The sequence below is a fragment of the Chelmon rostratus genome, chromosome 19 (genome assembly GCF_017976325.1).
Source record: "Chelmon rostratus isolate fCheRos1 chromosome 19, fCheRos1.pri, whole genome shotgun sequence".
NCBI lineage: Eukaryota > Metazoa > Chordata > Actinopteri > Chaetodontiformes > Chaetodontidae > Chelmon > Chelmon rostratus.
Window position 1 is genome coordinate 20,793,500 of NC_055676.1, and position 22,214 is coordinate 20,815,713.

At 44.0% G+C, this 22,214-nt stretch overlaps 1 protein-coding gene across 2 annotated transcripts in view; it reads right to left on the reverse strand.

Annotated features, from left to right (window-relative positions):
- Window positions 1–7,702: 7,702 nt before the first annotated feature.
- LOC121622777 (unconventional myosin-XVIIIb-like) overlaps window positions 7,703–22,214 on the reverse strand; it is a 37,725-nt gene continuing 23,213 nt past the window's right edge. Inside the window, exons 29-43 of one of the 2 annotated variants that reach the window (XM_041959761.1) lie at window positions 21,792–21,915; window positions 20,936–21,136; window positions 20,745–20,855; window positions 18,126–18,230; window positions 17,566–17,727; window positions 17,360–17,473; window positions 17,020–17,136; window positions 16,849–16,932; window positions 16,535–16,672; window positions 16,255–16,440; window positions 12,748–12,881; window positions 12,615–12,656; window positions 10,374–10,553; window positions 9,057–10,006; window positions 7,703–7,837 (exon numbers count right to left, since the gene is read on the reverse strand). In XM_041959761.1, the coding sequence (XP_041815695.1) occupies window positions 9,067–10,006; window positions 10,374–10,553; window positions 12,615–12,656; window positions 12,748–12,881; window positions 16,255–16,440; window positions 16,535–16,672; window positions 16,849–16,932; window positions 17,020–17,136; window positions 17,360–17,473; window positions 17,566–17,727; window positions 18,126–18,230; window positions 20,745–20,855; window positions 20,936–21,136; window positions 21,792–21,915 (2,638 nt within the window). In that variant the 3' untranslated portion in view covers window positions 7,703–7,837; window positions 9,057–9,066. The remainder of the gene's footprint in view (window positions 7,838–9,056; window positions 10,007–10,373; window positions 10,554–12,614; window positions 12,657–12,747; window positions 12,882–16,254; window positions 16,441–16,534; window positions 16,673–16,848; window positions 16,933–17,019; window positions 17,137–17,359; window positions 17,474–17,565; window positions 17,728–18,125; window positions 18,231–20,744; window positions 20,856–20,935; window positions 21,137–21,791; window positions 21,916–22,214) is intronic. The other variant, XM_041959762.1, reaches the window with a different exon arrangement.

Genomic DNA, 22,214 nt, shown 5'->3' on the forward strand with positions numbered 1-22,214 from the left:
CGCTGGCTGGATTATTTTCTATCGACATAACAAGCAAATACTGCACAGCAAAGAATGTGCTAAATGTTCACTGACAACATATTTCATCTGATTTTCATCCAAAAAAAAAACCACTTGTAGCAACTAAAGCATGACTCAGCAGTTTTGTGGTTTTGCTGAGGAACTCGCAGCACTTTGAGGATGAGTTGACTTTTTTAACATTTCATCCAAACGCAGTCTGGAGATATTCTGCGACTAAGAAAGACCAAAACTAACTAGTGGATGTCTCCTGCCGCTGAGTGCTGTGTGTGAAGCCGGATTCATCCTCGTCTGACTCCTGCTGTGAGTTGTTTAGATTTGGAGTTCGACTGCTGATTATATCAAAAAGTAAACGGACTCAGCTGCAGCGGAGCAGTTCATGTTGATCTGCGTCACTGTGAGCTCAGTGCATTGTAAAAGTGAGCAGTTTCAGCCTGGACATCTCATTATGGCAGTTTCTGACCCTGGAGATGCTGTATGTCTCAGCATGCGTGGACGCTTTGCTCCCATGGCAACTTTTGGACCAGTCTAAATACACAGTACACAGAGTAGGTTCAATCAATCAATCAATAATCATGAGTTGCAGCGTCACCTTGGAGCAAAAGTCAGTGTTGACTTATTTTAACTGATGCTCATAAATGAATTTACAGAAAGTTTTTAACCACTGCTGTGCATGTTTGATGTTTTATTTGAACCCAAACTATAATATTTGCCAAAAACTAACCAAACTGTGACCGTTTCACGTTAACTGTGTGTTTATTATGGCTACCATGACGATGAATGTCACCTGACTATTGTTACACTTACACTTCGTGCTTTCCTGCTCGTCTAAATATCCTGAAAGGTCCAGCATGAAGGATTCAGTGGCTTCCAGTGTCGAGATCACAGATTGCCTCTCCTCTTCCTCCCCGACAGCGGCTGCTAAAAACGTGAAATCAGTGTTTGGTTTGTCCCTTCTGTGCTACTGTAGAAACATGGCGGTAAAAGATGGTTTCCTCTGTAGATACAAAGAGCTCATTGTAAGGTCATGAAAACACAAGGATTCTTATTTTCAGGCAATTAAATACTGATGAAAACGTAACTATGAATGCTAGAAATGTCAATAGATTCCCTTCATTCGACACGCTAGACCTTTAAAAGTGGCGTGCTATTTATATGGCATCCCAAGAGATCACAAAAACAGACAGCAGCAATAAAAGACAAACAACATCTTGAACCCACTTCTCTCTATTGTGTGCACTCACTCACACACCACTTACTTAGACTACAACGTCTTCAGCACAACGCCACGTCCACAAAAGCTCCGGGGACAATATTTTAGGTCATTGAGCAGAACAATTTGCACGCTGAGCTCTGCTTCCATCACGGCCTGTCTGGGACTTTAGAGGCAGACGTAAAATTAACCAGCAAACCCTCCTGTATTACCTCCAGCACAAAAACACAATGCATTGATTTTGCTCATATACAAAAGCCGCCTTCCTGCACACACTCACTGCGGCTGTTGCAGTGTGTGTGTGTGTGTGTGTGGAAGACGCCCTGAGGTGGTGAAGATTTGCTAAAGTGGAGGTCCTCTATAGCTGCTCTATTGTTAAAGATTCCCTAACAAGCCACATTCGACTCGGCCGGCCTGCAGCACTCAGATAACACACAATAGAGGAGCTATAACCAATATTTGTTTGCCTCAGACAAACAGAAGCTCCCTGATCTACTGACTGCATTGGCTCGCATATAGCAGACAATCAATTATTAATTGCTTGGTTTTAATTTTATTTGCCTTTGCTCATCATTTTTATTAACAGGACTCAGGGAACATAACCAGGATTTATCTGAAGTCGTTATCCGCCGACAGCGCGAGGCATCAGAGAGTGAGTGAAACACCAGCTCTGTGACGCAGGACTATTACTGTAAATCATACAGCAATTACAAGTGAGCACAATCAGGCTCAAATATACATCATTTCTGCTCAGTCTGGTTGTAGCAGTGAGAGTGTGTGGCGGCAGAGATGTAATCACAGAGGAAGGTCTCCTACTGATGTGGCATACCTAATGTGCAGCTGTTCTCCAGCTCCTAATGAGCGCTGACTGTGCGCTCAGGCTTCATATCCACACAGCGATCATGAGACGAATACAGATTTCACTCACCTACAGTTCATCTGCTCTGAATGAAGACAATGCACAACCAGTATGCCAGCAAATCCTGTGCATCAACATGTACACATATACTGTACACAATCCCCTACTTCATGTATATACAGTTACTACAACATCACCCATTCTGTGTGTATTCCTTTGCACCGTTCCTGTTTGTCTATGATTTACATAGCACTTGACTAGTAAACGCTGTACGTTGCTGGTCATTGTTGCTTTTAATATATAATTGTATGTACATTATAGTTAAATGTGGATTTTTATCTTTCTTTTTTCAGGTTTGTTCACACACTTGGCCAATCAGTCTTAATCTGTAAACTCAAGCTTAATCTGGGAAAAAAAAAACTGTTTGTTTTTTTTTTGGATCAGGAAAGTGAGGGCGTGAGGGTAAAAAATGGATCCCGAGGTCATCGTCAGCAGTAAACAGGAGCGTAAACACAGAGCAACAGATCTGGATCTATGATCTAGACCACCCTTACCTATGGTTATCAGGGTCAGGTCAAAAAGTAGTAGTCTGTAATGCATCTCCTAGCAACACTGACTCTCAGATGGCATTTTAAAAACACCGACTTGTTGCGCACAAGAAAGCATCCTGAAATGATTAAGTGACGACAGCCTTGATGAGAAAGGTGATTCTTTGTGGTTTAGTAACAAGTCAGTCTCAAAATCCGCCTACCAGCACCTCTAAAGACTAATTTAGAGGCTAATTAACATCTTCTATTTCATTTGTTTAATCTGTACAGTAACTCTGTCACTGTGAGCTGTTGCCAGGCAACCAGAGGAGACTACAGGAAGTCACTGGCCAAGAAACAGTCCGACATATTTTCCTGCATTTTCCTAAAAAGAGCTTTGAGGAGTAAATGAACAAGATCATCTGTGAGCTCTAGTGGTGCCGCCTAGCTGTTTCCCCTTGATTCCAGTCATTGTGCTAAGCTAAGATGGACATTGCTTTATATTTAATGTACAGACATGAGACCATGAAAGTGCATTTCCCAAAATATCCAACTGTTCCTTTATAGCTGAGGATGGCAACAGTAAACTGTAATACACTCCTACAGTATGTATAAGAAGCTAAGATAGCACTTTAGCACCTACATGGATTTAGACAAAATTAAAGGAACTCTTATACAAAATAAGCTGTACAAACTACACTAAATGAAACAAAAAATGTGACCACATGTTACCCTGGATAACACATTTAGCAGGTAGGAGGTCAAATAAAACAATGCGGTTGCATTATGGGCAATGTAGTATCCTGTGTTAGGGACTAAGATTCAGCATATGCTTCGATTTTCTTTTAAAAATCTGCTTGAAGTAACTCATCTTTTTGGAAGTGCAGTCCTAAACTGATGGCGCATTCATTTAATAGGCCAGATAAAGACATAATGGGTTCATAATGTCAGAACTGGAAACGTAAAAGAAAATGTACTTTAACTATAATAATGTCCCTCTGGCTCATTTTGCTTCAATTGCGCCCAAGAAATTAGGTTGACAGATCAGGAAAATAACCTTTAACTAAGGGCCAGTGTGACAAGTCATACACGAAGAAGTTTTTAAAAGGTGAAAAGAAGCTACAGAGTGTAATTATGTTGGTTGTTTCAGATGAGCTGAAATATTAGTAACTGAGAAACTGGCCAAAAACAAAGTAAAGGTGCAGAACATGTACAGTGTGGGTTCTTCAACAGTCCAAAGGGTCATTTTAATCTTGTGTGGTAACACTGAGAAATGATCCTGACTAAGTTTGCCTGAGCTCGAATCAAAGACTCATGTTTGCTTCGGATCAATACATAAATCCCCCGCGCAGACGTCTTGTAAAAGTCACATATTCAAATGAGATCCTCCAGAGATCTGCAATTCAACGGTGCCACTTACGATAATTAGGTCAAGACTCAAGCATCAAGCCAATCAGCGAACACTAATGTATGACACACTTGATCACGCTGAGGTGCTGAAGTGGGCCACAAGTTTGTTCCGACACACTTAAACAGCTCGTAGAGTTCAGTGCACAAGTTAAAGTGGGATAATCCAACATTTCTCCCTGGCATGCGGAGGGAAAATATTTGATATAACAGCTGTTTGGAAGGAGATTATCTGAGGCTAAAATAAGGTTTCATACAGGGCACCAGGAGGTAGATCTGCGACAACAACAAATAAACAGTTTTAATATGTGAGAGACAGATTAGTAATTCACTAAACCATCCCTTTAATCCCACCCACTAATGTCACCTGGGTTCTGTTGAACTCTGTTCATGGAGTAACAGTAAGAGGGATCAAAAGTTTAATGTCCTTTTAATCCTTTACAAAACAAAAACACGCTAACATTAGCATATCTGCTAACATTAGCAAATCCAAATTACTAGCGTACTGGCCAAAGTGGTAGCCCAGCTTTACCTCCAAGGTGTAGGAACATATAGCTACGTTAGTTTGTGGGGTTACAAGTTGAAAAGTTTAGACTCGTACATTCATCGTGTAGCATTTCCCTCTCTGTCGAGGTCGGCCCTTGATGCTATCAGAGTTTAAGCTAACAGTAGCAACTTCATCCTGCTGGATTTGGGTAAGTTTACACCCCAGCTGGTCAACGTAAACTGAGATAATGTGAACGTGTTCAGAACACGCTAGTTAGTCCTCACCCTAAAAGTCTTTCCTCATGACTTTAAGATTAAAAACTTTGTGTCAAGGTACGAACAAGTGGGCCAAAGTAAGCTAAGCAGCCAAACAAGTTTCAGAAGTGACATGGGACACCAGCTAATGAGGATGCTGATTGTTTCTCTCAGGCACGTTAGCTTTAGCATCAGTCTTGTAGCATCAGGTAGCCATCAAGTGAACATATAAGAACTTTTTACAGGATTCTTGTTTTAAAATCAGCTGTAGGTGAAGTTTTCAAAACAGTTTATGAAGATGATGTTAATGTTAGCTTAATTAGCTAACAGCTGGAAAAATGAATGGTCGCTGGCTTGAAATGACAGGCTGCTTTTGTCTACTTCCGTCCTAAATTGAAGACCCACTACCTTAAAAAAGTGCAACGAATTTCCATAATTGTCATTATAAACTGCGTATGTGCTTTGCTGGAGTGGAAAGCTGGACTGGCGAGGCAAGGCTAGCAGACTTAGCAAAGGGTCAGCTGTCAGCTTATGATACCCTGACTTCAACATGCACCTCACAGGCGACTCTTAGCTTCAGCCATCGAGGAGGAACAAGCCGGTGAAACAGCTGCTGCAGTGGATGGAAAAGCTGCAGACTTGTGGGAATTCGCAGATAAGGCTTTTGAACCACTGCTACAGGATGTTGTGTTCGTTCAGTTCTCCTTCACCACAGTTTGTTTCCTTCGACTTCTGTCGGAAGAACGAGAGGAAATGAACACAGCTCTAACTTCTCTCTCTGTGAAAACCTCATTGATTTCTGAATGAGTGAATCAATTGCAAACTTCCAGGTCCTGCCGGCAGCGACTGGGCTTGTTTTATTGTGCTGTGATAAAGCTAACATTGATGAAACAATCACAGACACATGGATCTTAAGCTGCTCTGTGGGTGCTGCATGAACATTTCACAGAGTTCAACACTTAGTGTGAATCTCCGTCAGATTTTCAGATAATGTAAATCCATAATATTAAGCCTATAATCCATCAGCCTATCATCAGTAGCCGGAGATATTCTTATAAACTAATTACCCTGGTTGCCATGGCTCTTATCAGTAATGTCACCTTAAGATCTCATTAAGCAAAGGTTTAATGTGAAGGGAATTTAAAAACAGGTAATATAGCAGCCGATTTCCTGCAGTACTGTGAGTGATCGACATGATGGAGGAGCAGACATCAAGTTCTGGGCTACAACATTAATGAGAAGGCAATGAAAGGGACACTGAACAGGACTCACCTCCAGTTAAAGGACCGGCCTGGTGCTATTTATTAATTCTCACAGTCCAAAAAATTGCATGAAAAGGCCAAACCAACAGTTCCTTTATTAACATGCACGCAATATCCATTCAATACATCTGATGGTAAGGATAAAATCATTTTAGAAAAAGTTTTGACAGATGCTACCACAGAACTGTACTGATTTCTGCATGTGTCGATTTATATTTACGAGCGAGTCTAAATACGGCCGAGGCAGCAGGAACCTTAGAGTCCAGCAGAAAGCAGAAATACTTCAGTATTACTCAGCTCTGGCTGTTCCAGTTTTCCTTCTCCGCTGCAGATGGTTTTATCTGGACTTACTTGCAGTAAATGTTACCTCTGTTTGAACTCTGGCTCGGCTCATGCGGAGCAACAGATGTGGATAAAGAACGTAGAAAACACATCCAGAGAAGCGCTGACAGTTCGGCCTTAACCTCCAGACACCAAGAGCTTTCTCACCGTCTCGTCATGTACACCTGACCCTGCACCCGAGGCCGGCTTCTCGCTTTATGCTTCCAGTGTTTCAGAGCATTTTAATTGTTGATTCGATAATGTTGGAAGCTTTTCACTGTCTGTAAGCCGAGCAGCCTTTTGACCCCATTCTGAACTGGACGTAAAATGAGGGTGTAGAAATAGACGAACTCTACGTGTCTTTGACTGAAGTATTTCACCCTCAAATCAGCCGCACACGGGACAACCTGCAGGTGTGAACAACTGTATGAATATACTGCAAAGAGTGACGTTCCATTGACTCTCTCTAAAAATATAGAAAAAGCATCCTAAAATACCAGCGGCTGAGGAATTACTAAGAATATTAATACTACTGATGAATACTACCACATCAAAATTCTACTGAAGTAGAAGTACAGTAAAAGTACAGTAAAATATCATAAGTACTTACTATGCAGGAATGGAAGCCCTGGTCAGTCTTCAACAAAGCACTTTATTTATTTTTAAAGTACAATCTTAACCTGCAACTTATTATAGCTGTCAAGTAAGTAAATGTAATGGAGTAAAAAGTACATTACCTCTATCTAAAATGTTGTGGAGTTGAAGAATAAAGTACAACAGTGGAGTAAATGTTCTCACTTATTACCACAGCTGTGATGCACTTTGATGCAGTACTTTTGAGTACTCTGGCTGTGTAGTACTCAGATATTTGACTTAAATAAAAGCACCAGAACAACCCTGTAGAAAAATACTGCATTACAAGTAAAATACTTGCATTCAGAAGTTTACTCAAGTGAAAGTAGTGAAATATTATCAACAAAATGTACCAATTATCAAAATAAAACAAATCAGTTAATGAATGAATCAAATAATCACTCCAGCTGTAATCACAAAGCATCATGTTTGTCTTAATTCATAAAGTAACTACAGCTGGTAGATAAACATAGTGGTGTCCCTGCAGTGTAGAAGTATAAAACACAAGAAAAGTACCTAAAATTTGAGTACATGTACTTGGTTTCCACCACTGTGTATGTTTGGGTGCTGCAGTGTTTGAGGACATTCTGGAAGAGTAAATATGGACAATAAATATGCAAATATGTTGTCAGGTGATTAAAGTGAGATAATTTGAGGAATAACAGAATGAATCCACAAAGCGACAAAGTTCATCTCATTTTTTTATTCATATACAAACAGCGGCGATCTGAAAATACAGTTGATTGAGTGCTTGGCTTTCGCAGAGTCAAAAGAACATCCTCGCTGACTTCTGAAGTATTTCGCTCGGCCTTGGCTGCAGCTCCTGCAGACCTCAGTCCGCCTGTGAAGCTCACAGCTGGATGTGGACACACAGAGAGGCTGACGGTCAGAACACACCGGCCGCAGGTTCAGGTCCGGTATTTATCAAACACCTCACAATCACTCCCAGGAATCGGATTGAAATACCACACGGAGATATTTATGAATCATGCTACACCTGCTCTCTGCAGGGAGGACGAGCTGTCATTCTGGAGTGACGTCGCTGCTTTACAACCCTGATGAAGGCTCCGTGAAGTCTGTCTAAGTGGTTTCAGCGTGAAATCACAGAGCATTTCTACGACTGTTACACGTTTCCCAAAGCAGCTTTTAAGAGCTAACATGCTAATTAGCACGAAACAACAGAGTCCAGCTGAGGCTGGTGGGAATGTCATAATCTTTGCAGGTTATTTGCTCACAAACCAAAGTGTTGAACAAACTGAAGTTTTATTGATGCCGATGATGTGTAGATGAAAAGTTATGGGATCATCATTTATCACAATTCATCCTGAGCTGAACACAAATCCATCCATCAATATTCAGTCAATATCTTTGACGTGTTAAGTACACACACGCTTACCTGTCAGCTGCACTCAGTATATGCATTGTCTTGGTATATTTTATTGCTTTAGTGTTTTTATTGTCTTGGCATATTTTTATTTCTGGTATATTTTTATTGCATTTACACATATTAAATAAACATAAACATGCACTAATATGCATGTTAGTTTATTTTATTCTATTATCTTTATTTTACTTTCTTATCCTTCTTATTGTCTTGTTTCTAACACGGGGGATGTCCATGCTGAATGACAATAAAGGCAATCTTGAATCTTGAAAATGAAAAACAAATACAAATATCAACCTCATGGTGGCGCCAGAGGAAAAGTTGTGAGATCAGGAAAGTTACATCCTCTGGAGAACGTGAAAGACCTACTTTTATATTTATATATATACATCTATAAACACAGCTAACGTGGCAGAACGTGCATAAATAAATGTTTACACTTAAGATTCTTCAGTATAAGAACAAAGCCTCATCTGCCTTTAATTCATGTCACTGGGAGGAAGTTGAAGACTTTATAACAGCGCGGGGTTTGCGAGATGGACTCTATAAACAACGATGCTTAGAAGCGTTTGGGGAACGAGGCTCTGATCTAGAAACAACCTGGTGTGAGAATAACTGGCTTGAGGCCACGTGAACATTTCCTGATCTCATCAGTGGTTAAAATAAAGACCCAGCGTGTCTGAGAACTCACCTCGTCTGGTTCAGTCAATCTCCTTCTTCAGGTACCTCTTCATGACTGAGGCCACATCTCCCCCCTCACTGCCCTCCGCCTCCAGTCTCTCTCCCTGCGGCCTCTCAAACCTGCGTCTCGGCCCCCCGCTCTGGGAGCTTGATCCCGATCCACCTGAGCTGGAGGACTCCGTTTCAGAGCTTTTCCTGCTGCGGGTTGAAGGAGGAAGCTCTCCGAAGTGGACGCTCAGCGCCCTCCTGCCTCCTCTGACCGAGCCGGCCAGGCTGCTGGTGGACTGAGCTCTCCGGATGGCGGGCAGGATGTCGGAGGCTGCGTCATCGCAGCCGTTGTCTCCAGTCAGGCGGCGGTTTTGAAAGACCATGGGTTCTGAACCCAAAGAGGCTTCACCTCCGTCCTCTGTTACAAGATTATCCAGCATGCACCTCCGTGGAGCCTGAGGGGAGCGCTGGATGGGAGTCGTCATGGAGCGCAGGGGTTGCTCTGGGTCCTCCTCTGGGATGGACAGGGAGGGAGGGCGATGGCGAGCTGCGAGGGAGGACGCCAATGAGGAGAGGCGTGGCAGTGAGGGAAGCGCAGAGAGGGAATCACTGGAGCTGAAGCGGGAGAGTTTGGTGGCTGCAGATGTCTGAGCATCACCGATGGAACGAGCACTGGCGGCGCGAGGCAGGAGCGGAGAGGACGGTTTGAGGATGCTGGGGCCGGGCCGAGGCTCCTGGAGGTCCTCGGGGCCGAGAGAGAGGGCGGAGGCTCTTCGTCTGAGAGTGGAGGCTGCGGTGGGCTGATAAATGGGAAGGGAGACGGCGCTGCCGGCTCCGTCTCCTGCATCGCCCCCAGCTCTGCGTTTACGAAGTCCGTCCAGCAGCTCAGAGAGGGCTGAGGAGGACGGGGCTCGACCGAGACCTCTGGAACCTCCAGCCTCGGAGCTCTCGTCCTCAGGATCCACACAAGAACTGTGGAGGGACAAAGAGACAGTTCGTCCATCATACTGGCTAAATGCCTGGCTAACATACTGCAACTTCCAATGCTGTCATTATTGATCAATCTGCTGGTTATTGTCTGGATAAATCTATTAATCGTTCAGTCTACGAAGTGTTATAAACTTTGAGAAAAAAAATGGCTGATTTCAGTTTGCTAAGTCCTAAACGCCATGTTTGAGAAGCTAGAGCAGAGATCGTTCGACATTTTTGCTTAATAAACAACTAAAACGATTAACAAATTATCACAATGTTTGACAACTAATGTTCTTTTAATCGACTACTGGATTCATCACCTGAACGTCGCCACTCTCTGTGCATCAACGTTAGTTATCAGGCTTACCGGAAGCTGTAGGTGCTCATGGTGTCAGCGACAGACTGGCGCCCCCCGTGGCTGCTGATGGTACTGCCGCCATAGGGCGAGCCACCACCACGGGACCCCCCTCGAGGCACCCCTAACCAATGACGAATCCCCTCTCCAACATCCTCTGTGCCGACAGAGCCAACACTGGACACCGAGTCACTGCGGGACAGAGTCACACTTTAACGCCACGTCTCAGACAGAATGGAGACATCACTTCCATTCTTTAGCTGGCAAACAGGCACAATTAGCTGCAACGAGCATGCAGGCACATCATGACTGCAGCTCCACAAACAGCTGATGATTCCACTGCAAACCAGGGTACAATTACAATCAGGCCGGCACCTGATTTAATGATTCGCAAGAGTTTGAATCATCTTTCAATCACCAAAAATGCAGGTTAAAAGCCAGAATTATAGAGTTTACAACAGGTGGAAATATGCAGAATATCTCAAAGAAGCTCTGGATTCACACTGAGCTCACACAGCTGTGAACGCAACGTGCATGTGTATATGTACAACACAGGAGCTGTGCAGCCATTTCTGAGGAATCACTGTCATGTTTGCATGTAATATAAGATAAGATAAGATAAGATAAAACTTTATTTATCCCCAGCTGGGGAAATTTGGGCATTACAGCAGCATGTGATAGCAGCGGGAAGAAAAATAGCAGCAGAGGTAGAGAAACATTCGAAGAAAAAACAAAATACAAAATAAAAAGGAGACTATATATATGTACATATTATACGATATATCATGACACTGGGCTTTTTGTTTATCTATGCTGTGTGTGTTTAGCGACACCATAGCGTGTTTACAAGTCTCAGGTTAGCTTGCTGTCTGCAGAATATCCTCATTGTGGCTACCAAAGAGGATTTCATGCCATTTTCCAACCTTCCAGGCAGCCATTGAAAGTCAGTGTGATTATTTTATCAGCATTAAGACACTTAATACTTGTGCAACCCGCATAATCCACCACTGAACAGCATGTTGTTATCATTATGTATTAATGTTTCTCACAGTTGCGCAGGAGGCTAATGCAGTTCAGTCACTCCAGTTCTGAAAACTGGTCTTTATGGGTGCATTCATGAGCTTAGGGACAAGTATGTAATATGTCACAGATTATGATGTATATGTGAAGTTATTATGCAGTAAAATGTGGTGCAGCAGTGGCTCATGGGCTGTTAGTAGCCGTGCACATTTCCACTTGAGTCACCTTAAAGGATAATTCAAATTTTTTGGGTCTCATTTTGGCCGTCATTCCTGAAACGTTCCTTCAGTAACAGTAAAACTGAACTCATCGGGTTAATTATTAAGCTCTGTGAACTCAGCGATGTGATGTGTATTTATTCTCTTCTACTGCATCAGCAAAGAGAACGGCAGCGGTGCGGCTTACTGAAGGCACCACAGCTCACGATAATCAGGGTCACAGTACATTTTACTCATGCTGAGCACGACGCGCCGTCTGTTCAAAACTCCCCGAATTAGAATTTGTGAATTCCAACAGAAAAGTTCAATTTTTATTTTTTTTCCCCCCTCAGCGCTGAAAGTCACCTTGAATTTCTAACAGAGAGTGATGACTCCGCCGAGCACACACACACACACTTCTCCTGTTCAGTGAGCATTTCCAGCCGGGGTACCTGCACACCAGGTGGGTCTGCAGGAGGATTTCAACTGATGTCATAAAACTGAAATCATGATTTAATTAAAAAATGTGTATATTCCCATAAAGAGACAGGTATGACACCTAAACTCCATGTGATATCTCAAAGTAACGGCTAAATGGTTGAAATAGCTAAAAGTCCTTCAAATAAAAACATTTGAAATAGTTCAAACATCCACCTTCCCACACCTCCACCCCACACTTTCAACTGCATGAGAAGGGTTTTCTCTCTTTAACAGTTAACTAATATCTGATTTATTAAATACAAAAGGTGGAGAAGGAAGGAAGGAAGGAGAGCTTGAGCTGTTCTCCACCTGTCTGATTGTCTTACAGCTGACTCACCTGTTCACCTGTTTGTCTTGGATCTCTCAGAGTCACCAGTGAAAGAAATGACGACCAAAACTAAGAACCGTCCTTTAACAGACTCAAGTTTAATTCAGCGTTAAACATTAAGATGTTCAATGATGCCACTTCAAGGCCTGATGCAATGTTCAGGTCACACACACACACACACACACACTCTCTCTCTCTCTCACACACACACACATTCGAGGTTCTTACAGGTCTTTCTTTCGAGTCAGGGACTCCACAGCAGTTTGAACACTGAGTGAAGGGCAGAGTGGTGAAGGTTGAGTTTACAGACGCAGACAGGATCATTTAGGACAGGTGAGGTTCCCTCAGTGAAGTCGCTTACCTCTCTGTGTCGCTCTCGTCGCTCGACTCCACTTCCTCCAGGGCGGCCTGCAGATCCACGATGCGGCGGATGGACGTCTCCAGGTCGGCCTGCAACGCCTGTCTGACGGCGCTGAGCTCCTCCACCTGCATTTCCTGGAAACACGCGAGATTAAAGGTTTGTTGGCGCCAAGGTGAAACCTCGCTCGCCTTCAACAGGCCGGCTGTGTGCTCCTATCCCGACAACCCGTTAAGACCCCGAAGACCCAATCCGCCACAGCAATTACCTTCATTCTGCCGCATATTACCTCATCAGTCAAACACTGAATGTCCACTGGCATGTCCTCTCTCACACACAGTCCAACGACCTACAAGCCTCCGCTGCTCATGTTTGGACCGGCTTATTTACAAAGAAAATGACTACACACACACACACACACACACACACGCACACACACACACACACGCAGACACTGAGAGAATCCAGTGATTTATTAATTCAATTAGTCTGTTTTTTTCTGTCTCTCTAGCATCCTGTCACACATACCTGTGCACATGCACACACACGTGCACACACACGTGCACACACACACTCATGTTTTCATCACTTCTGGGGACATACATTTACATTAATTTCCTGGGGACTTACACTGATGATAAACTCTGCTTAATTAACTATAACCCATATCCAAGTCTTCACCCTAAAATTCAACATTTCATGTTATGGGGACTCGCATTTTGTCCCTATGAGGAAGACGAGTCCCCACAATGTAAGTAATACATTTTCTCTCTCATACACACACAGACACAGACACAGACACACACACACACACACACACACACATACAAGCTTCTGGGCTTTCAAAGTTATTGGCTTTGTTGGCTTTGAGGAGACGGGTGTGGGTGCAGTGGTTGTCATAGAGACACATAACCATGTATGAATGTGTGTGTGTGTGTGTGTGTGTGTGTGTGTGCCCATAACCTTGAAGAGACAATGAGGATTAATCACAGTCAGAGAGAGAAAGCAGGATGAGGGAGAGATGACGTTAAGAACGGAGGAGGAGGAGGAGGAGGAGTGTAGGAGCATGTGCGTATGTGTGTGTGTGCTGTTGTGTTTATGAATATATCTATTCATGAGGACTGCGTCTGTATGTGTGTGTGTGTCTGCATAGTTGGTTGGTAGGTTGTTAAAGGGCATCCTTGTGTGTGTGTGTGTTGCTTTCTTTGTGCTAATAACTGAATAATTATTGAAGCTTCTCCTCAGCACAGAGGTCGCGAAGAAATCTGCTGAGAACAAGAACAGGACTGCGTCTGTAGCAGCGAGCACGATAATCAAAACCATGTATTTGTATTGATTATGTCTTTATCACATTCGTGTTTTTATTTGTAGCTAGGCAACATTCTTACAATGTGCTCCTGAAACCTGCCTAGCTACAGAGTCATTACTCACAACAGAAGCTCAAAAGTGGGAAAATAAGATCCACGATTTGGAAAATAATCATTTAAAAATCAAGAACATGATGCAGACATTATAAAATTTACATAAAATGAACTGTATTTAACGCTTTATTATTATATTTGTACCATATTGATTGTTTCTGATAGATGATCTCTTCAGCAAACAATACCTAAGCTGACACTTATGCATAACTAAACGTAATACTCAAAGTATGACTATATGCACAAAAATCACATCAGACTGATTACAGGAAAGTGATGAATTTATAGGTGTGTATCAGCTCATCCGGTCAAGGTCAACCAGCTAAACCAGCTTCGTAACCAAATCCTGCAAAATATCCCATGTGTTGAAATCTGATTGTTAAAATAAGCTTTGAAAACCCATCACTCACATAAAGATGTAATTATCACTGAGTGTGTGTGTGTCTGTGTGTGTGTGTGTGTGTGTGCGCAGAGACCCTCCCTCCTGCTGTCAGTGCTGCAATGATCAAACTTGTGCGGTAATGAAAGAGATGTTCTCTAATGTTCCAGATAATACAGCAGCTGTTGTTTTTGTTAATGAGAACAGTGCAGAAGCGACTGTTTTGGACGCGTGGTGTACTTTCAATCGCAGCCCGGAGGAAGCGTCTCCTGCCAGAGCTTTTTAAGTACCAGCCTCATTTAAAGTGCTGCCTCGCAGCTCGGATGTGAGTAACACCTACTGAGGTTTATATTTAGCCGCCTCAGTGATGCCCAGGTAGAGCGGTGCTGACCCGTCTGCAGGTGGCAGGAACACCACAGAAACACGAGGAACCATTCTGAACAAAGAGTTTGTATTTGTGTCTTGTGATGGAACAGAAAGGTTTTTAATTAACAAACGTTTAACAAAAAACATGATAATAAGAAGGAAGCAGCTGCTGGGACACGCAGAGGAAACCAGGACGTTACCGGTTGGATATCTTCTGTCAGGACAAGCTTTGGAGGTCTTTGCACAGAGCCGCGCTAGCTGTTTCTATCTGTTTCCAGTCTTTGTGCTAAGCTAAGCTAACAGCTTCATACTCATCAAACTCAGCAAGAAAGTGAATGAGTGAGTTTCCTGAGATCAATTGTAATACCACTACTATTACTACTACTACTGTCACTACTACTGCTACTACTACTGCAATTGCTACTATTACTACTGCAACTATTACTATTACTCTTACTATTAACTATTACTACTGCAACTGTTACTATTACTACTACCACTGCCACTACTACTGCAACTGCACTATGACTACTACTACTGCTACTGCTACTATTACGACTGCAACTGCTACTGCTACTACTGCAACTACTACTATTACTACTGCATCTGCGACTATTACTACTACTGCTACTACTACTGCAACTGCTACTACAACTAATACTGCTGCTGCTATTACTACTACAACTACTACTACTGCTACTGCTGCTACAACTGCTGCTATTGCAACTGCTCCTATTACTACTACAACTGCTACTATTACTACTACTACTACTAATGCTACTATTACTACTGCTGCTACTACTTCTTCAGCTGCTACTGCTAATATAAAGATATTCCTTTGATGGGTGCCACTTTCTTTGGGTGCACCCACACCCACAGGTGGAGGTCATCACCCTTTTTATCCACTGGCAGACCCCTCAGAAGATAACTGCGCTCTCCAAGGTGCTGATCCTGGATTTGGCTCAGTAGCTTTGCTTGTCTTCAGGTCTTCATGTGAGCATCTACCAGAGCTTCTTAGTTCTGTAGATTAATAGACCTCGAGCTGAGAGCTGTTAGTCAGCTTTGCTGGCTTTTTGTTTTACTAAGACAATAAAAGTGTTTCTTTATGGGGTGAAAATAATGTTTCTACCTCTAAAGCTACAGTACATAAAACCATAAAACCCACTCACAGAGCGGAGTCAGAACTGGTGTTAGCGGCTGGTGAAAGGTTGATGTTTAGGGGATACGTGGACAGTGACCATGTGTGGATTTGTGTGTGTGGCCCCTGACAACAGCCATGAAGGAATGTGTTTACGGGGGGACGGCCAACTGTTGTGGAGTGCAGCAGTAGTTCAGGTGCGTTACCAGCTCCATGCGTCTGCGGCCGCTGTCCTGCTCCCTCTGAGTCAGCTCCTCCATCTCCAGCCTCACGTCCTGCAGGCGCTGCTGGTAGTAGCGGGCGTTCTCTCTCTCCCGAGCTTCGGCCTGGGCGCTCTGCTCCAGCTCCTCTCCCAGACGAACCACGCTGTCCCTCAAACGCAGCACCAGCACCTACACGTCACAGAGGTGGGACAAAACTCAGATGAAGTCCTGCGGGGAATAAAATATTACCCGTTCGAAGCTGGGGTGCATTATATGGCCGTACCTCAAACCTCTTGACTTGCCCTTTCTGAAACTCCAGTTTATTTTCCAGGTCACACACACGTGCCTCCTGTTTACTGACGATGCTACGCCCCACAGTGGACGACTCCAGGAACTGCACCCGGGACGCACACTGCTGGAGCTGCACAACGAGTAGGTGGAGAGAGAGGAGAAAAACATGCGAAGAGCCAAATTAAAGCTCCAGTACCCCAGAGAAAATGAAACTGCTCCATCTGAAGCCTGCAGTTACACTTAGGTTTAATGATCCAGCACATGTGGTTCATAAACCTCCTGCTCTGATTGGCCAACAAAGGTTACCTCTTCCTGGAGCAAGCGTCTCTGTTTGTTCACCTCCTCCAGTTCAGCTTGAAGCTCTCTGATCTGACAAATATCGCTGGAGGACTAAACCAGAGAAAGAGACACATTTAATTTCAGGATGATTAAGTGATTAATAGAGCTTGAAAGACAAACTGAGGCCAAAAGTAGTACCTGAGCAATGAGCGCTTTGTGCTTCTTCATCAGCTCATTGAGGTCTTCCTGGTCCTCCTCGAGCCTCTTCAGCAGGTCCACCTTCTCATGCTGCAGCAGGGCTAACTGCTCGTCCACCTGGAGGTTAAAGGACAAACAGGGGGGCTGGGTTATAAACGTGTCTCCTCCCAAAGGCGTGATTTCCACTTTAACTGTTTGATCGATAGTGTCCTGAGTCCAGGTGAGGGAGGACGGACAGTTATCTGCCCCCCTCACATCACATCCGCATTTGTGTCTCTGCTCATTTGTCCCGGTTCGTCCTTTAATCTGACGCCTGCCTGCGCGCCACTCAAACACTCACCATACTCTTCAGTTTGCAGATATTTTCCAGCTCAATCTGAGTGTTCTCCAGCTCCTGGGAGAGGGTGGTCTGAGTGCTCTCAGCCTCCAGCCGCCTCGCCTCGCTCTCCTCCAGCTAATGGACGACACACAGAGCACACGAATGTATCTCAAAGCGAGCAGGTGGCGACAGCGTGGGGAGTCAGGTGATAGTACAGGTGAGCGTACCTGGCAGTGCAGGCGCTCTATCTGCTCTCTGCTGCCATTGGGCAGGTTCTGGCCCTGGTTGTCCACGGTGGAGAGAAGCAGCTGGGCGTCAGCCAGCAGGGCGTGAGTCCTCTTCAGGTCTCTCCTCAGCTTCTTCTCCACATCGAAGTCTCTGTGCCCCACCTGCAAGACGAGACGCCTCATATTAACCCTTCAACATCTAATTCGAAAGACCTGAGTTGTATGCCAGCTTGGCCCCAGACCAGGTCCTGGCAACTCATCAGAGTCCAATTACAACCGCACAGTGACAGAGACAGAGTGCTTAATTAGCTGCCGCCTTCTTGCTGCATATGCTTGAATTGCGGTGCCTCTAATGTAGCAATGACACATTCATTAGCTAGAGAACGTTAACCAACAATAAAAATGATCTACGATGAGAGAGCGATGGCGGCCACTCACTCGGTAACTGTGGGAACAAAACATTAAACAGCATGACGATGGCCAGGACATGTGACACAGAAGACACTGATTTTATATGAGCAGTTCAGTGTGTGTGTGTGTGTGCGTGTGTGTGTGCATACCTGGTCGCACAGAGTCGCTATGAGCCCCTCCAAGTCGTGCTTCTCATGAATCACCATCTGTTTCTCCTCGTACTCCTGCTCCAACTGCATCTCCAACTGCCTCAGCTACACAGCCACGTAGAAAAGAGACAAAAATGATGAACGGCCGGCCTGAATGAGCTTTTACCGCCGCTGACAGGAACTTTCCCCGCAGCAGGATGCATAATGATGAGCATAAAAACATCATCATCTGCGGAGGAGCATAAAAAAATAAACAGAACAAACTCACAGAGGCTCCCGACGATCTTCTGCTGAATAAATCAACCAGAGTCTGTTGGTTTAAAGCTTCTGCCAGAGGGAAGAAACTTCAGCTCATCGTAGAGCAGGAAACTAACTGAGTACATCTTACTCAGCACTGGACTGAAGTACTTCTGTTTTCTGCAACTTACACTCCTTCATATTGTTAATTTTACTGACTAAATTTATTTGATTCTTTCCAGAATCACAATCATTCAAAATATACACAACAAGTCAATGATACTTTATGTATTTATATACATGTAAATTAAAAAAATGAGCTCCACCTTTAGCAGCTGCAACATTAAAGTGATGAACAACAACAATTATAATCCAATAATATAATATGTGTTTTGTGAAATGGGCCATCGTGAGTGCTTTAAATATATTTTTATGCTGAGTATTTTTACATCGTGGTATTACTACTCTTACTTCATTAAAGTATCTGAGTACTTCTTCCATCGCCTCACAGCCTGCAGGTCATTTATTGTATCAGCTTGCTGCTTCAGACCTAAATCAGCAAACTCTGCTGCAACAGGAAACTCTCCTGCAGCACGGTCATGTGACCAGCATGGTCGCCAAGCTAGCTCTACCGCTAGTGAGCTAATCTGCTAGCCTGTTTAGCGCTGGCTGTGCGAGCGGTTGTTACAATATGAAAGATTTTAGCAGGAACTGACTGATTGACGTCTTTTCGTTCCGGTGGCATCGAGCTGTGTCGTCTTGATCATGTGATGTTCCAGAAAAGCCACAGTCTCACGCATTAAAAGTTTCCGAAGCTCATTCTGGAGGACAGTCTTTGTTTCTGTCTTCTGTTTGTTTCTCATGAGAATAATTGTTTTCCCATTTGAAGATGTTTGTTTTTCAGCTCTGCCATGAGACCTGAACTGTGGTGGAAGAATAAAGAAACGCAGCAGCTTGATTAAAAAGTTTCCTGTACTTTCGTGTTTGCCGTCAGGAGATTTTTAAGGACGTTCCTGCAGCCCTGAACACTCTGTATTCACTTCCACTGCAGCTGCTGCCAGAGCCGCGTGAATGGCTTCACACCTCTGCATCCACCTGTGGGCTCCGAGGCTGCAGGGCGGGGCTGTTTCATCACCTTCGTGCCCCAGCCCGCGTGTTTCAGCGGTAAACCTCGTCCATGTGAGCCGGTTCTGTGCTTGTCACGGACCAAAGCACAGAAGTCGTGTTTGCGTGTTGATGTAATGGTTGCCTGGTTGTATAACATTATGAAACAGGAAAAAAAAAAAAAGTGGATCACTGAGTGAAAAGAAATGGTTTCCTCCTTTCAGCTGAGGAAGGACACTGAAGAGTCCGTCTGTACACACACGACTCGATCCTGCACTCTTACACAACCATGAAGCTCAGCACTGAATTTCTGAGGATTTTCTCTCAATGCAGAGTTCGATGAGTTCAACCTCGCATCCTTGGGGGCTTGAAGTTAAGAGTCTCAACTAGAACAGAGCAGCAGGACACACGCTCGGCTGCGGCGGTTAAACCCGCTGAGCTCGTCTAGTCTGGGTGGTTTCTGTAATAATGTTCTGGAACCCAGGCGCACCTTTTGACCGTCACAGCTCAGGTGATTAAAAGTCCTGCTTTGTCCAACCGAGAGCTGTCATCTGCAAATCTAGAAAAACTCCTGAAGACTTGATGATTGAACCAGCCTCCAAACACCTCTGGCAGGGCCCCACTGATGGGTCGTAAAACTGGACAGGGTCTTTGCTGCCGGGGCCCTCAGCTGTGGAATGAACCCTGTCTCCTCTTTAAACCTCGGGAATCATCATTGATCTGAAAACTCACTTTCATCTCATCATTTATCATCATTATTATCATTATCTTTTTTCTGTTTACTTTTACCTCTGTTTTTAATGTAACGCTCTTGGTTTGAAGCTGTTTTACGAGCAGTTATTATTGTTGTAATTTCAGTTCTCAGCTTGTTCCTGGAGCTCCAGTTTCTTTAATGAAGCTTTTGCAAACCATCAGTTTTCCATCAGTAATTGAGCTGGAAATGTGACTAAAGGATGTGGAGAGCTCGTATTAGATTATTTCATGCTAAAATAGTGCATCATATTTTAGAACTGCTAACTTCAGCTGTAAATACATGAAGCGAAGTAAAAAGTATAATATTTCCCTCTGAAATGTTGTGGAAAAGAAGTATAAAGCAGCATAATGTTGAAGTATTATTTAATGTGGACTCCAGTTGAGTAAATGTACTCGTTGTTTTCCACCTCTGGCTGCCAGCTGATGTGAAGCTCATGCTGAGATAATTGGCTGATGCGGGACACCATCGACCTCTGCACGGCCTTCAGGTGTGAACGCTGCCATGGCAACTGTGAGCTGACCTACCCGTCTCTGAGAGGACTTGTGCACATCCTCCAACTCCTCTTCCTTGTCCTCCAGCTCCTTCTGGTGAATCTGCTTCATCCTCTCCATCTCCATCTCAAAGCGCATGTGAACCTATGAGGGGGGAGAGAAGCGAGAGGAGGTGAGGTCGACAGCAGCCGGGGAACACATCTGACTGCATCTCTTCAACGCACCTGTTGCTGCTGCTGTATTTTGGCGGTGAGCGTGCTGACTTCCTGCGCTCTCTCGCTGGCCTGACCCTCCAGGAGGCGAAGCTGCTTCTTGAGGTCAGGTAGCGAATCGGAGGCGAGATCGACCGGCAGGCTGAGGTCGCGGATCTGAGCGCACAGCTCCTCCTTCTGCTTCTGCAGACGGCCCACCTCCGCCTGGCTCTCCTGCACACACCCACACAAATATGATATGAAAGGGCTTCGTTCATCCTCCAGCTCAGGGATTCGGAGTTTGTCCTCTGGTTAGAGCGGCGCGTCTGGAGCCGGTCCAGGTCAAACAGCTTAATCCTGCTCAGGGATACTTTGGCAGGTTCGGCCACACGGGAGATGAAACACGTAGGAGCACAGACATGAAAACGAAGACAATACTCAGGAAACAGTTCGTCTTTACTAAACCTCAACTGAAAGTCTGACTTTAAACCAGCCAACAGCACATAAAGTAGTTCAAATTACAACATACTAATCCACCAACATCAGATATGATAGAGAGACACTGACAGGAACATTTTACTGCTACATGAATGATACTGTACATAATTTTACTTCAGTGTGGTTTTAAATGCAGTACTTTTACTTCTAGTATAGTACTTTCACTGAAGTCAAGGATCTGAATACTTCTGTCATGATATCAACGTGTCATTAATAGTAATACACTGCAGGACTTACAATCACGACTCATCAAACCAAACTGACATTTGAAGCCGAGTCATTATCTGGTCTCAACTGTTCCTCAGGTCTTCTTCACAGTTTTGTAGTAAAATACAAATATAGTATTAAGTACACACATTGTACACGCACAGTATACAGAGTACAAACACACCTGGAGGCTGCGGCGCAAGGTGTATATTTCAGTCCCCAAAGTTGCGTTTTCCTGTAGAGTTTTATCCTTTTGCTCTCTCTCATTGTCAGCTTCCTCCAGAGCATGAGTCAGCTCACTGTCAAACCTGAACACACACGCACATGCACACGCGCACACACACACACACACACACACACACACACACACGCACACACATACACACACGGCAGAGCTGCTGTTATTCAGTACTCTACTTAAGTACAATTTTGATGTACTAGTACTTTACTTGAGTATTTCCATCTTCTGCTACTTTACACTGCAGCACAGCACATCATCTCAGAGGAACATATTCTTCCTTTTACTGCACTGCATTTATTCTATAACTTTGATTAGTTACGATTATTAATACAAAATATGACCAACGATGTATTATTATTAAATATA